The sequence below is a fragment of the Chelonia mydas genome, chromosome 1 (genome assembly GCF_015237465.2).
Source record: "Chelonia mydas isolate rCheMyd1 chromosome 1, rCheMyd1.pri.v2, whole genome shotgun sequence".
NCBI lineage: Eukaryota > Metazoa > Chordata > Testudines > Cheloniidae > Chelonia > Chelonia mydas.
In genome coordinates this window covers 134,019,157-134,035,381 of record NC_057849.1, presented here as the reverse complement: position 1 = coordinate 134,035,381, position 16,225 = coordinate 134,019,157, and the positions used below count along the sequence as shown (strand labels likewise).

The 16,225-nt window shown below is 40.5% G+C and overlaps 1 protein-coding gene and 1 long non-coding RNA gene across 3 annotated transcripts in view; one reads left to right on the top strand and one right to left on the bottom strand.

Annotated features, from left to right (window-relative positions):
- The first annotated feature begins 3,381 nt into the window (after positions 1–3,381).
- LOC119565221 lies at positions 3,382–8,621 on the top strand. The gene is made up of 3 exons (XR_005223864.2): positions 3,382–3,432; positions 6,462–6,576; positions 8,496–8,621. It is a non-coding gene; the product is annotated as an uncharacterized LOC119565221 (long non-coding RNA).
- Positions 8,622–9,424: 803 nt separating this feature from the next.
- MOSPD2 (motile sperm domain containing 2) overlaps positions 9,425–16,225 on the bottom strand; it is a 61,953-nt gene continuing 55,152 nt past the window's right edge. For both annotated transcript variants that reach the window (XM_037900735.2, XM_037900741.2), the window contains exons 13-15: positions 15,417–15,546; positions 12,406–12,508; positions 9,425–11,804 (exon numbers count right to left, since the gene is read on the bottom strand). In XM_037900735.2, coding sequence (XP_037756663.1) covers positions 11,658–11,804; positions 12,406–12,508; positions 15,417–15,546 — 380 coding nt within the window. In that variant the 3' untranslated portion in view covers positions 9,425–11,657. The remainder of the gene's footprint in view (positions 11,805–12,405; positions 12,509–15,416; positions 15,547–16,225) is intronic.

Sequence of the window (16,225 nt, the reverse complement as noted above, 5' to 3'; positions counted from 1 at the left end):
ATTTTACTAATGCACCCTACCAACTGTAAGTTGTTTTCTTCGGGGTCCCACCACTATATATATACACACTCTGTGTTTGTATGGTATATAACAACTTTTTAAAATCCTGTAACTGTGCAACAATATTAGTTTTGTATTAACTCCAGCCCCTTCCTCCTCCCTTCCTAGTCCCACCTGCTTCCCCCACCCCTCTGCTTCACTCCTTCTAACTCTGCTCCCTCCTGCATCCCCAGCTGGCCCCTCTCCATGACTGGGCTGTGATTGCTACCAGGCTGCTGACTGTCCACTCATTGGCTTCTGCGCCTTCCTCTGCGCTGCTGCTGCCCAGATCTCACTCCACATCCTGCTATCCCCGTGGAAGTGAGAGCACAGGGGGAGCACTCTGAGTGCATATGCAGAGCGGGGAGTGACTCCAAGGCAGAGAGAGAGCGAGCACTGACAAGATGCTTGAGTTTGCAAAACACAAAAATATCCTGATCAAAAAGAACATAAGAACTGCCACCTTGGGTCAGACAAATGGGTCCGTCTAGCTCAGTATCCCGTCTCCAACACTGGCCTATATCAGAGCTTCTCGGGGAGTGTTCAGAACAGAGCAGTTGGAGTGAACCACCCTTGTTTTTCCCTCCCTGCTACTGGCAGTCAGAGATTTAGTGTCACCCCAAACAAGCTGTTGCATCCTGACCATCTTGGCTAATAGCCATTGATGGACCTACCCTCCATGAACTTATCTACTTTTTTGAAATCAGTTATACTTTTGGCAATCACAACACCCCATGGCAATGAGTTCCACTGGGTAATCGTGTATGGTGAAAAAGTACTTCCTCTTTATTTTTTTCTTAAACCTGCTGCCTATTAACTTCATTGGATGACCCCAGTTTTTTGTATTGCAGGAAAGGGTAAACAACACTTCTGTCTTCACTTTCTCCACACCATTCCTGATTATATAGAACTCCATCACATTCCCCTTTTAGTCGTCTTTTCTAAACTGAACAGCACTAATCTTTTTAGTCTCACCTCTTACGGAAGCCGTTCCACACCCTTGATCATCTGTTGCCCTTCTCAGAACCTTTTCCACTTCCACTATATCCTTTCTGAGATGAGGCAACCAGAACTGGACACAGTATTTAAGGTGTGGGTGCACCACAGATTTATAAAGTGACATTGTGATATTTCAGTTTTATTATCTATCCCTTTCTTAATAGTTCCTAACATTCTGTTAGCCTTTTTGACTGCTGCTGGGCACTGAGATGAAGTTTTCAGAGAATTATCCATGGTGACTCCAAAATCTCTTTCTTGAGTGGTGACAGCTGATTTAGAACCTCTCATTATATATGTATAATTGGGATTATTTTTTCCAATATGCTTTACTTTGCATTTATTGTTGAATTGCAGCTGCTATTTTGTTGCCCAGTCACCCAGTTTTGTGAGATTCCACCCTTTAATTTTTTGCTGCCAGCTTTGGACTTCATTATCTTAAATAATTTTGTATCATCTACAAACTTTGCCACATCATTCTTCACTCCCTTTTCCAGATCATTAAAGAATCTGTTGAACAGAACAAGTCCTAGTACAGATCCTTGGGGACCTTGCTGTTTACTTCCCTCCATTGTCAGAGAGGTAAATCTGCCATAAAACACAAGTAAACAACAGATATTTGATTATGCAGTTGGAAATTTATTGGAATATAATATACTAAAAATAAGATGGTCTGTGAAAAAGAGGAAATAATGAAACTGTAAACAGGTTGGGAAGAATGCCAACTTGTAAGCCAATTGCTGAACTAGACAATAGTGCAAACTAATGAGCACTAGCTGCAGTCTCACAGACTGTGGTAATTTATCTGTTATAAGCTAATTGTCTAATAAACTCAACCAAGCTGACTGATCTGAGGTCTCTCTCATTATTGAGAAAATTCAAACCTTACAAGAATTGATAACACTCCAGAGCCAGATCCTACCCTGCACAACTCTGATAGCAAAAAGCTAATCTAAAACCACCTTAATGCTTCCATTTTAGAATTCACCCAATTTAGGGGAATCCCCCTGGTGGCACATGGACATCATGACAACTCATATGGCACATCCAACCAGCCACCAACAGTAGCAGCCAGACAGGCTAACAATATGCATTACTTGATGATGACAAACCATTTGAAAGCTTTTATCAAAGTATAATCAGCGGGCTCCAACTGCTGCTCAACCTGGTCATACAAGTTGGGCAGGTTCTTGTGTCACAGTAGAATTGGGCTTTGAGGAGAGATTGGCAGGAGAGAGCAGGAATCACTGGCAGAGTGGAGTGGGTTGATGTAATCAGAGAACAGAGTAAGAGGAAAGAGGGAGGGGAGGGCACGGGTTAAGATGAGCCTTGACTACGGCAGACTTGTTAATCATCTCCAGTTCCAGACACGAGGGCAGAACCCATGGGGGTGGGGGACATTACAAACAGTACCCAGTGGTGAATTAGCCACTGTGCCAATGGGTCCCAGCCCAGGGGGCCTCAGCCAATTGGGGCACCCTCGTGCCCCAACCCCACTCTTTGGCAGGAGCACTGGGCAGGCAGGCGGAATGGGGCAAGCTCCTGCGCCCTGACCCTGCTCTCCAGCAGGAACACTGGGGAGGGGCGGGGGGAGACTGCAGGTGGAAGGCGTGGTGAGGGGCCGCCACTTGCTCTGAGTCCAGGCCCCACAAACCCCTAATCTTCCTCTGACAGTAGCTTTCAAGAAAGCCTGGTTATGGAAGATTATAGATCAATGGGGACAGGAGGGACATCCTATTCTGTTGCTCTCTTCCACTGCAAGAAAAGATGTTTTCGGGGTAGGAGTCTTAATTTTTGCCCCTTTTAACACATTCTTCAGCACACATGCAACTTGTCTCACACTTCATTTATTCAACCAGAACAATTCTACCTATCATTCATGACTAAAACAGGTCTCTTGATCAGAAGGCATCAACCGGTCTGTGCAATGACATTAGTGAAATCACGGTCCTTCAGCTAGTAAAAAGAGAATGGAAGAACTCTTCGTTTATATCTTGAATTCCTGCACAATTACCACTGAAGAGGTCTGTGCTCCAATACATCATTAGGTTGTGTGACAGACCCAGACCAGTGCAGTACAGGAGTCTGGAAGGAGGCAAATATACTGGCCACTGGATGAATAGTTTTCTGTTCCCTGAGTGACCAGAGCAGGGGCTGTGCTAGAGCAATCAGGAACCTGCTAGGACCAATTAAGACAGGCAAGCTAATTAAGACACCTGGAGCCAATTAAGAACTTACCAGAATCAATTATGGCAGGCAGGCTAATCAGGATACCTGGTTTTAAAAGGACCTCCCATCAATTAGTGGATGGCGTGCAAGGAGCAGGGAGTGAGAAGGCATGCTGCTGGAGGACTGAGGAGTACAAGCGTGATCAGGCTTCAGGAGGAAGATCCTGCGGTGAGGATAAAGAAGGTGCTAGGGGGAGGCCATGGGGAAGTAGCCCAGGGAGTTTTAGCTGTCACACAGATGATACAGTTGCTACTACATAATGTACTGGTTTGTGTGCACATGTACAATTCTGCCCTCAACTAGCTGGCCCATAGAGTGTGAGGGGCTTGCTACTTTTGTAAAAATAGGGGAGCTCTCCTTTAGTTCAAGTGTGAGTGTTTACAGTTCAGGAAGTAGGGTTCTAATCCTAGCTCCCCAAGTGTCAACAGATATGATTCATCTAGTAACGGTTGCATTTTGCAGCACATGAATCCATTGCATTGGTTGTGATGAGGAAAACATAAGGAAAAACACAGACCCACTTTTCTACATATTGCTATTGCTTAATACCAATTCATGGATTTATGTCCCCTAAAATGTTTTTTGGCTCAGAACTTTAGATATGCATATGGCCTCAGAAGGAAATGCTGAAAATGATCCTTCCACCATGTGCTATTTTAAATTAAGCCACTCACTTCAAATCACCTAGCCTGATCATTGTGTGCTATATGACTACTCAACTTCAGAAGTAGGACCTTCTTCAAAATGAACAGTTAAAAATAAACTCTGCTTTCCTGGGTAAATAAATCACAAGAGCCTAAAACTATTGATAATACTAATTTGTACATAGTCTTTAGCTGAAACACATATAAAGTTAGTTTAACATGCTGTTTTAGGATTAAACGTGCTTGAAGAGGTTACTCACCTTGCACTCAATAACTGAGGTTGTTCGAGATGTGTCCCCTGTTGGGTGCTCCACTTCAAGTGCACATGTGCCTCTACAGTCCTTGATCAGAGATTTTCATCCAGCCGTGCCCATTCGGCACATGCATATGACCTATGCGTCTTTGTGCCAGACGCCAAGGCTTTATAGGGCTGTGTGGCTGAACTGCTCTCTGTTCCTTCTCTACCCAAACATCTCCTAAGGAACAGTCCAAAGCAGAGGAGAAGGGGGTGGGGGGGGGGGGGTAATGGAGCGCCCATACAGACACACACCTTGAAGAACCACAGTTATTGCACAAGGGGAGTAACTTCTTCTTCTTCTTCAAGTGGTGTCCCTATCAGTGCTCCATTTCAGGTGACTTCCAAGCAGTATCCCTAGGAGGGGGGAGATTTGGAATGGAGTCCAGAACTGAAGATAATACTGCAGAACCAAGTGCTGCATCAGATCTGATGTCATGGGCATAATCTTTCATAAATGCATGTACTGAAGCCCATCTCAGTATCTCAGAAATTAGTACATTCTTCAGTAATGGCATAGATGTTGCCTGAGATCTGGTTGAATGTGCTATCACATTAAGTGGGGGTTAGTACCTGCAGACTCGTAACAAACAGAAAATACAAACAGCTATTCATTTGGATAGTTTCTGAATAGGGAGAGAGAATCCCCTGGATCTATCCATAAAGAAGATGAAAAGCCTAGGTGATCTTCAAAATTGTCTAGCCAAAATAGAAGGCCAAAGCTCTTCTAACATCCATGATATGGAAATAGGATTCCTTCTGAGAACTATGACATTTTGGAAAAAGCACTAGTAGGTGGATGGACTGATTAAAGTGGCAATCCAGTGGAACATTTTGTAGGAATTTAGGCTGTGGGTGTAAGAACTTATCTTTGAAGAACACTGTAAAAGCGGGGGGATCCACCAGTAAGGACCTGATTTTCCCAACCCTACGGACCAACATGATGGCAACTAAGAAGGCAATCTTCATAGATAAATGGAGCAGGGAGCAATTTGCCATTGGTTCGAATGGAGGTCTCATAAGATGATTGAGAACCAGGTTGAGGTCCCAGGTTGGGGTTGGCTATATAATGTGGGGGTACAGATAGCCCAACCTTTAATGAATCTAGAAATGCTGGGTGAGCAAAATATGGAGCATCCCTCCACTGTGGGATGAAAGGCTGATATTGAGTTCTGCATCTCAGAGCATTGAGGAACCATGCTCTGAGATGCAGAACTACTCAGCTGGGATAAAGAACACAACCCACATTCTGAGATAGGTGATGAGGAATGGCTGGAAGCTTGAATGGCAGTTGGAGAGGTGAAGCAAGTATGAGTACCACACCTGTCTCGGAGAGGTAGGTACTATAAGGGTGACTCTGGCTCTCATGTCTGATCTTGTTTATGACCCACAGAATTAGGGGTGTAGGGGGGGAAAAATAAAACAAACCCTTCCTTCCAACACAGAAGGAAGGTGTCTCTCAAGAAGTGGTGAGGAGAAAAGAGGGCAGTTCTTGTTTTCTGAGGAAGCAAAAATGGTCAACCTGTGCCAGTTCCTATCTTTGGAATATGCTGTGGAGAATCTGAGTTCCCAACTCCTGTTCGTAGTACTGTGCGAAGTGTCTGCTGAGGGCATTGGCTGTGGCGTTCCAAATGCCTGTTAGGTAGACAACTGGAATACAGATCTGACAGGTTATGCACCAGTTCCATAGCTTCCTTGCTTCAGCACATGGGGCACCTCATTCCTCCCTGCTTGTAGATGTAGAACACGCAGGATATGTTGTCCATCATGACTCTGTTTGCTTTGCCCTTGAGGGGTAGAAAATGACTGCATGCATTTCGGACAGGCCTGAAATAGATTGATATGTAGACTGGCTTCCTGGATTGTCCACCTGCTCTGAATTGCGATGGCATTGAGATGGGCTCCCCAGCCTAACAGGGATGCATCGGTTGTTAAAGTCTCTGATGGGTCAGGCACCAGAAAGGGATGCCCACACAAACACTGATTTGCCCCAGCTTAGGGAGTTTTTTTTTTTTTAAACTTGCAGGGGAACCATCACAGCCTGTCCAGGGTATTCCTGACTGGGGAGCAGGTTGATCAGAGCCAACATTGGAAGCATCAAAAATGCAGCCTTGTGTGATCCATCACAAAGGTGCAAGGTGCCATGTGTCCTAAAGAGCCCAAACAAAGGCAGGGTCTGGCTGTCAATGAGTCCAAATATGCCCGTATAAACTGCATCCTTTGTACAGGTGTCAATGTGGATTTTTTTTTACATTCAGCTCCTGGACCAGAGCCAGGGCCATGTGGAAGGATGATAACACTACTTTTGTAGGAGAGACCCTTGAGCAGCCAGTTGTCGAGGTACAGAAGGATGAGGATCACTTCCTGCTGAAGGTAAGCTGCCATTACTGCCAATACCTTTGAGAACACCCTTGGGGATGATGACAGGCGAAAGGGAAGCACCCGGTATTAGAAATGATCCTGGCCTAATGTGAAGCATAGGTATTTTCTGTATGATGTGTGTATCGATATATGAAAATAGGCATTTTGTAGGTAAAGGTCCGAAAACTAATCTCCTTGCTCCAGTAAGGGACATATTGTTGCCAGAGTCATCATCCTAGACTTTTGAGGCTTCATGTCCTTGTTTAAGTATCTTAGATCTAAGATGTCTTCTATCCTCTGTCCTCCTTTGACACTAGGAAACAGTTTGAGTAAAACCTCTTGCAGCCATTTGAGGGGAAGGGACTGCTTCTATTGCTCCTAGCTGGAGGAGAGTCCACCTGTTGTCTTAATATAAGCTTGTGAAAAGGGTCCCTGAAGGGACGGGGAATGGAGGTGGATGGGAGGGAGCAGTGTAAAATGTATAGTCTGACATTATGACCTCCATGACCCACTTGTCGGTAGTGATCTGTTTCCAAGATTGCTGGAAACAGAAAGGGTGGTCCCCAAAGAGGGAGCTGGGTCAATGGGTGCAACTATAACTCCAAAGGTATGGGAGGATTCAAACTCTTGACCAACCCAACAAAACTGCTTGGATGATGCCTGGGTGGCTGAGCAGCTCTTTTTCTCTGGAATCGGTCTCTTTCGGGGGGGAGGGGGGGATTCAGAGGATCTATGGAATCCAGAAAACTGAGCAGAACGTGACCTCTGGGCAGTCTGACACGTATTAAAACTTTTCTTATTTGTAGGTGTATATATGCCCAGGAATTGTAAGGTAGCTCTCGAGTCCTTCAGTATGTGCAGGGACACATTCATGGTTTCCAAGAAGAGTTTGACTGTCAAAGGGAGGTCCCCCCTCAGTGTTCTGTGCCTCTTCTGGAAACCCTGAGAGCTGGAGTGATGATGCCCCAAGCCTAACTATCGTTGTGGAGATGGATCTCGCAGCAGTGTCTGCAGCATCTAAGGATGCTTGAAGAGCAGTTCTGGCTATTAATTGGCCCTCAGAGACCACAGACGGGAACTGCTCCCTGTGTTCTTGTGGCAATTGTTCAATAAAGGTCACGGACCTGTTAAAATTGGTGAAGTTGTATTTAGCCAGGATTGCCTGCTAGTTAGCAATCAAAAATTGCGGGGTTGCTAATGAATAGGACTTTCGCCCATAGGAGATCCAGCCTTTTCTAGTCCTTATTGTAAGGGGTAAACCTAGAAAAATTCTGTCTATCCCATTCACTTACTGCATGTACTACCAATGAGTTAGATAGGAAATAGGAAAACAAAATCTTTAGGGGGAACATTGTACTTTTTATTTCCCCTTTTACAAGGTGGCGGGGGGGGGGGGGGCGCCGAACAGTGGCAGGTGTTTGCCACACCGTTTTAGCCTCATTGATGGGTAGCACCGCTTTGGACAGTATTGCTGACTGCAAGATATCCAGCACTTTGTATTGTGGAACCTTGACCTTTTTGAAGGGATCTGAAGAGTGGCAGCTATCCTCCTAATGGTATCTTGAAATTGTCTGAAGTTGTCAGCAATGGAAGCTGATGGACGCATAACCCCCTCGTCCGCCAACAAAGACAACTTGGAGTTTTGAGGGTGGTTTCCTCATCTGCTGAGCCTCCTGCTCCTCAACTGTCTCCTGTGAGGAGGCTGGTTGGCAAGGTGAAGGTTGCATAACCCTGGTCTCCCTATAAGACACTACCAGCGGTTTGGTAAATTGCTGTCAATTTACAGCAAGTAGAGGTGGAAGGGATCTGTCTGCGGCCAGATGTACGGTGTGTGGGGGAGGGGAAGAGGGTCTCCTGACCTGGTTCTGGTCACAGGGAGTGTTTCTTCGCAAACAGTCTTTAATTGATCTCCCTGTTCTTCCTTCCCCTAGAATTGAGAGCCAAGCAGAAGTTGCACTTCTGGGAGATGTGGGACTCCTCCAAGCAATGGACATGCTTAGAGTGGCTGTTGCTTACAGGAATAGCCTCTTGGCAGGAGAGGCAGCATTTGAAGCCAGGTATGCTCTGCCAGGAAATAGAGAGTCTCCCAGAGGGAAAAGGGAAAGGAGAACAAACCAATCCCTCAACACGTATAAAACTAATTAACTATAACTACACAAACTACCAACAACTACTAGACTAAGTATGTATCTTAACACTAGGGAAAAATTAGAGAGGCTGAGGCATGCTCAAGGCAGACACGCCAAGGCTCCATCTCAGGTCAAGGCCGTTGCAATGGAACTGAGGGCGGATCACCTGCGCACCCCTGTATAGCCTCGGAATCTGGCATTAGGATACGCAGGGCACATGCATGGGCCAAACAGACACGTCTAGCTGAAAGTTTCCAATCAAGGCTCAAGAGGCGCATGTGTGCCTAAAGTGGATCACCCATAGGGACACTACTCAAAGAAGAATGGTATGTTGTGTGATCATTGAAATGCAGGACACTAAAGGGACCTTCAGAGGTCATCAAGTCCTTGTACTGAGGAAGTACCAAATAAACCTAGCCCCAAAAGTGAAGTTATTCTGTAGTTCATTATGCTCTTTGGATTACATTTATATCTTCATATGCTGTATGGTACTGAAATTCTAGTTAGGATTAACAAGATTGTGTATGTGTGCACGTGTGTGTGGACACTGCAAACACACACACACACACACACACACTATCTTGGTAAACCAAGTACCTTGAGGCCAATACTAGGTTGGTGTCCCATTGTGCTAGGAACTGTACCCTAAAAGGACAAACCCCTACCGCAAAACCCACAGATTTTTAACTCTTACAATAAATGTTTTAAGACTCTGAACAGTAAATGCTACATTTTTCCTTATATTTCACAAGTGCATTTATTCCTCTAAAACATATTAAAATAGAAAACATGTTCATCTGATCAATTATACAAAGTAAATACTAAGATAGTATTAAAAATACTGAAAATATATGAAAGCACCAGATCATTAGAATATTTATATTGGCAAAGATTCTAAGAATATATTCCTTGCAATTTTACAATAAAGTGCTACTGTATCCAGTCAAAATTAGTGATAAGCATTTTATAAACAGAATTAGTAAATCTTGTTTCTAATTTACAAAATTACTGTATGTTACCAGAACTCTAGATTATTTTTCCAGAGGATGTTCCATTAAATGCTTTGTTGATGGTGAAATATTTGGAATATGAAGTATAGGAAAATAATGTAAACAATATGGCTAATGGTAACCTATGTTTGAATGTATTCAATATTGTAGAAAATAAAAGAACAGAAGAAAGCAAGATGAAGACACCCAGAATAATGAAAAATGAAGAGAAAATTGTGATAAAACATGAAGTATGAGTTAATACAGGATAGCTCTCCAAGTACGAAGATATTTCTGAAGAAACTTTCCATTTATATAGTACATTTTCAGTAACCTTACTGGATTGATATTCTGCTTCATCAGAATTAGTCTATTAGTTCACTACCTACAATTTTGTAGAATAAAATACTGATCAGTTTTTCTTTTACTTTGTCAATGATGCCACACCTATAGTCATTAAAGAGACACTGACATGACAGAGACAGACACCCAAAGTTTGTCCTGTTTTTTCCCCTTAAATATGTTTTTGGGGGGAACAGTACCTTAAAAATATACCATGAACTCTGCAATTATCTTTTCTAATAGATTTAAAAAAATCAAAGCCATTGACCCAGCACTAATCAAGAGACTTATCCGGACAAGGCAATATGTGGAGAAAACAAGAACCAGATTTCAGTTTTAAGTTTCAAGCATTTATTATAAAGGCTTAGTTTAAAAAAAAAAAAAGATTTAAAAATTTATGAAAGATACCATGTCTCCTTTTAGGCTTTTAATTTTTAGATAATTTCAATAAATATTTACAAAAATGAGTACAAAGAATCTTTGCTAGAATAAATTCACTCATTTTATAGATCATTCCTAAAATGCTTTCAAAGAAGCAACAGATACTGTATTTTTCATAGTCTGTCTAATATATCCAGTCTTTTCCTGACCTGGCTTGTTTCTTCCAAATATTCATACATGATTGAAGTATACTGCACATCTCTCAGAAATGTTTCCTACATTGATTTTTTTTTTTTTTTAGCTTTTATTTGAATCATGCAGTTGACTATTGCTGACCTACTTAACAGCATGTTGCTTTGGAGTTTGAATAAAGAGTTCCTTCCACAACAACATGAAATAAACAAACATTAAAGTAGGGAAATTTAACAGAACAAAATATCTATAATTAATTACGACAGTGTCTCAACAAAAGTAGTTTTATCAAATGTCTTTGGAATTATGGCAGGCATTTTCTTCTGGGGAATATGGCTAAAAACTGATGCACAGTGTATACTGTCTGGCATGAAATATTGATACAATAATTTTACATTCAGAAAAAAAACAAAAATAAAGAATTAATCATGATAAGGATGCTGTTCTTGAATTTCAAAAAGCATGACCATCTAATTACTGTGAACTATAGGTTCATGTGTCCCTCTTTTCATATACACTATGTACATTCACACATATCATGTAAGAAAAATCTAACCTGTACTATGTAACTATTTTAATTCTGTAAAAAAATAAAGAGGTTTTTTTAAATACATTTAAGCAGCCTGCCTGTACCTTTCAGTACATCCTGTATGCATGAGAATGAAATGAAACTAAAAAGGTGACATTTAAAGTACTTCAACCAAAATGAGAAAAATAATATATTCTATGCAGTTTTAAGTTATGTTACATTTAGTCATCTTTTCTGTTTGGTAATATTCAATAACTTGTCCAGTGAACATAGCTCCTAGCTCTTCGAATATCCTCTTCTTTCTGTACTGTAAGTGTCAAGACAGTTTCAGTAAATTTCTGAGCTCTTGTTGGTCTTTTGTTTCTTCTTTTAACAGCAAATAGTATTACTCAACGTTGTACTTTACAGTCTCAAGGGAGCACAGACCTCTCTCATTTTTGGTAGTTTCATGGTTTAATGGAGCAGCATTGGATTCTCTCTCTTTTCAACCTGATTAACACAGGCAGCACGTGTAGTACAAAGCATTGTTGTTTAGCATCTCGGAGTGTACAACAGGTAGAAGCAAAAGGCAGCAATAGCAACTAAGAACAACGCTAATACAACTATTAGCTGCTGGAACCAGACACAGCGATCAATCTGCTCTTGAAGTCTCTTATTAACCTGTAATAATTGAGTTAGCTGGAAAAAAAAATAGGTTATATGATATTAAATAGCTTTTTACTGAATGAAGTCTCCTATCTCTAGTGATTTTAGCTGTAGGTAACTCTGAGACGCAGTTACAATACTGAATTAGCCAATAGTATATTTTATAAGATACACACAAAAAATCTTCAAGAATTCCTTTATCACAGTGTGCTCCCATAATTTGGATCACATCTGTATAATATATTACTTCAGAGGTATAAACAATTCTATTTTGAATTCTGTAGATAGATAGTGTATGTACATATATAAAAAATGACCATTTTCTACTAATCAATAGATAGGAACACTTATATGTATTACATACCTCAAGTAGTAGAATTACTAAAAGGAATGAGAGTAGTGTGATGGAAGTGGAAAATGTAGTAGAGTTCATTATCTCAAGAATCATTAAAATAATTATGTCACTGTATTTGGTTTACAGTTACTTTGTAGCATTCAATTCCTCCATTGAAAATATTTTCAGTTTTGAACTTGTTTTGTACTGTTTCAATAAATCTTCTACTGCCATTTATAGTGGTAAGCTATTAATCTATAATTCTGTTAAATGACCATTTGTATGAAATAACACTCTTACCTGTAAGTGTAAATCTTCATTGGTTTTTGTAGGGATATTAAATGAATTCTCTTTTAATGTCAGAGTAGAAGGCTTGCTACTTTCTACAACATGACACCTTAACCTGTGAAAATTTAAATACAGTTTATCAATAATATTATGAAGTTGTTTGTTTTAACTAAAACATAAAAACATTTAAAGGACAAAAATCCTAAAACACACTTTTCATAAACATATTACAGTTCAATTATTTTACCATTGAATAGTTCAATACAACATTGTTATCAAAGATATGATTCTGACCCCAATGAAGTAGACAGGAGATGGATCATGCCCAAAATACCATGGTTACGTTGTGACAGCTTTTGAAGTATGAAGGCAGAACAGGAATAGCATAATCCCTTACAACAGCAATTCTCAACCTATTTACCATTGTTGGCCACATTTGCAGCTCTTTTGTGTTATCTGGGCCGCATCCATACAATATATGTTACAGGAATGGCCCTGAGGATGTCACATAGACTGCAACTGTATGCTCATTGGGCTGCAAGTGGCCCACAGGCTGCAGGTTGAGAACCACTGCCTCAGAATATATCACTTACCTTTATGCTTTTAACCATTCTGTTACATATACTATATAGATGTTTATAATCCAAGATTCAGTACTAAAGAAATGTTTCATTTATGTTAAGTATAAAATATTTAGAGAAAGCAGAAATTTCAAAGCATGCCTAAATATACATAGTTACCAGCTTCAAGACATGGTTTACAACAACAAGAAGATTAGAAAAGTTACTTGAGAAGAAATAACCAATGCATGCATTTGATGTCACACATGATACTGAAAATTAAAGCATTTTATAAAACACAGCAAGAACCATTTTGGAAACACTTAAGATCATTTAGAGAGGAGATGGATGCATTTATTTGCCGGGGGGGGGAGGGGGGGGAAGAATCAAACTTATCAAGAGAACAAAAGGAGTACTTGTGGCACCTTAGAGACTAACAAATTTATTTGAGCATGAGCTCACTTCATCAGATGCATTCAGTAGCTCACGAGAGCTTATGCTCAAATAAATTTGTTAGTCTCTAAGGTGCCAGAAGTACTCCTTTTCTTTTTGCGAATACAGACTAACACGGCTGCTATTCTGAAACTTATCAAGAGACTTTCTTTCAGTCTTCTTATGTGAGAAGAATGGAAATACTAAAACTTTTGAGAGAAGAATAAAGCAGAATAAAAAGGACAGAATGCTTTGGAATAACTTGATTTTGAAAAAACAAAATGCTAACTGGCTTCCCCTGGGAGAGGACTTAGCAAGATGGAGCTATTAATCTGCGGCTATAAATATTCAAACAACAATGCATGACTTTAGGTGGGCAATAATGACATGCTCTACTCTACTTGAAATAGGTTTCCTTGAAAACGAAAAGATCAGCACCATATAAATCTACATGCCACATTCCACATTACTGGATCAAGCACATTTCAGAACATCTTGCTTCCTGGTGCCTTCATTTGTATTGGTTTATTAGCCAATTATCCCTTGAAGGCTGTTGTGGCAGCTTTAATATAGTCAAGCAATTTCTCACTATTGCTCAATGGCCTACCCTAACAAAATACCAGTGTTTAAGCAAGAAAGCATTTACTTACATTTTACAAACTCAGTGTGCAAATGCACACAGTTTACCTTTCCAGTATGTGTAAACAAAAATGATCTAAAAATTGTGTCATGTTTTCCTATACAGAACTTTATTCTTTTCTTTGGGGATTTTGGAAGAATCTACCCTTACAAGATTTGTATTTTGAAAAAAAGAAGCTAAAATGTGAGAAATAATCCCACAATTCCTTGAAAAGTGACAATGCTTTTATACTTTCCAGAAAGAATGAGTTTACTAAATGACAGAGCAATAGTAAATGTACCTAATGGTTGCATTTATGAACTGCCTAATTATTATAAGATAGTCTCTTATGAGCATCTATGTATCATTTTGAATTACATAGTTAGGTTCAACATTTACATCTCAAACATATATGAGCTGGAAAAACAGATTTAATTAAACAAAAAAGCAATTTAGTAAAACATGAATTTCAATAAAGAGGCGGGAACATATAATGGAGAGTTATTAGGTTGTAATGCCCTAACAAACTTGCCAGTTTTATTAAAGCCAAGTGCTTCCGTCCTCCAGACTTTACTTTAATTGCTGTTAACTTTTTCCAACATTCATACTGTAGGATGAAATTTTCCAGCCCTGTTTTCTACCAGAGAATGAATGTTTTGAGATATTCTTTTTGGTGTCCTGGTGAAAACTGATTTGGATTTAGCTAAATTCTGAAAGTTCTAAGTGAAAATGTATGTTATGTTATGCAGAACATACTTTTCCAGATATGTGTAGAAGAGCAGTTGTTAGTAAGGGTAATTAAGGTGTGCATGAAATAAAGTGGACTTCTGGAGAAGCTTTGCATCGTGGATTAATGTATACACTCAGTAAAGCAGGTCTGGAGGCTCTGCAGGAGACATTTCTACCAGTGCATGTCTGATGGGGGAAAAGAGCATTCTAGCATTGACTAGAAAATATTTCTATATTACCTAATTCTTCTTTCTAACTATTTGCTGTTTAGAAAACACCTAAGAAATTGTACAACCTCCTCCCCCCCTTAAAAAAACCCACTATCAAGAGAATGTTGAACTGAAGTTCTAATGTAAAAAGTGATTATATAAAAATAGCACTTTCTTACTCAGCATATCTACTCTATGCAGTAACATCTGTTAATTGTTGTTACAAAAGTATTTTTTCCTATTGCTGCTTACTCATGTTAACACTTAACAGTGTGAGAGTTCAGTTCTATTACGGCTTATGCATCAATAACAAAGTCCCAATCAGTTTTACCTGTAGAACCCACTGCACGCAATGGGGATGAACACGGGTCACCAAGAGCATAATTCAGCTTGTAGAATCTTTAATACTGACGATGATGCACAAATAAATACAAAACCCACATAAGAAAGCCTTTAAGCCAACTATATGCTTACCTATGTTCCATCACTTTGTTTCTAGGGACTTCTTTCCAAAACTGAGCTAATTCTGGCACACCTGCTCCAGAAAACTGGTCCATTTCTGCTGCCATTATCAGGAAACGGTCCTGCAGGGAAGCGGCAAAACCTACCCTCAACCAAAAAATCCAAAACAATAAATTTAGCAGAGGTTGTATATATACACACTAAAACATCACTTTTACCTCTCTAGGAAGGAAATTAAAAAGTAATTTTAGTTACTAAGGAAAATGTGAACTGTGCAGTTCAAGTAAATTTAACAGAACAGCACAAATACTAGAAAGAGGAGGTTACTTACCTGTAACTGGAAGTTCTTTGAGATGTGTGGTTCCTGTGTGTATGTCACACGTGAGCGTGCATGCGCTCCATGCACCTGAGTCCAGAAGTGTTTCTTAGCAGTGTCCATTCACCTGTATGTGCATAAGGAGTCTCCTCATGGCTCCCACAAGGAGGGTATAAGATGTAGTGCAGGTCGACGCCATTCCAGTTTCCCCTCTTACCATTACAAAATCCAGTTCAAAGCAGAGGGGATGGAGGGTGGGTAGTGGACTACAGAGAGGACCAAACATCTCGAAGAACCTCCAGTTACAGATAAGTAACCTTTTCTTCGTTGAGTGATAGTCCTTATGTGTATTCCACATGTGGGCGTCTTGTGAGCAATGATCAGCACAAAGGTGGGTGTGAGGATACTAATGGCACTGCGGTCTGTAGCATGGCATTGCCCATGGCCGTGTCTGTTGCAGCCACTTGTGTTATGGCGTAGTGTGCCGTCAAAGTGTGGACACCAC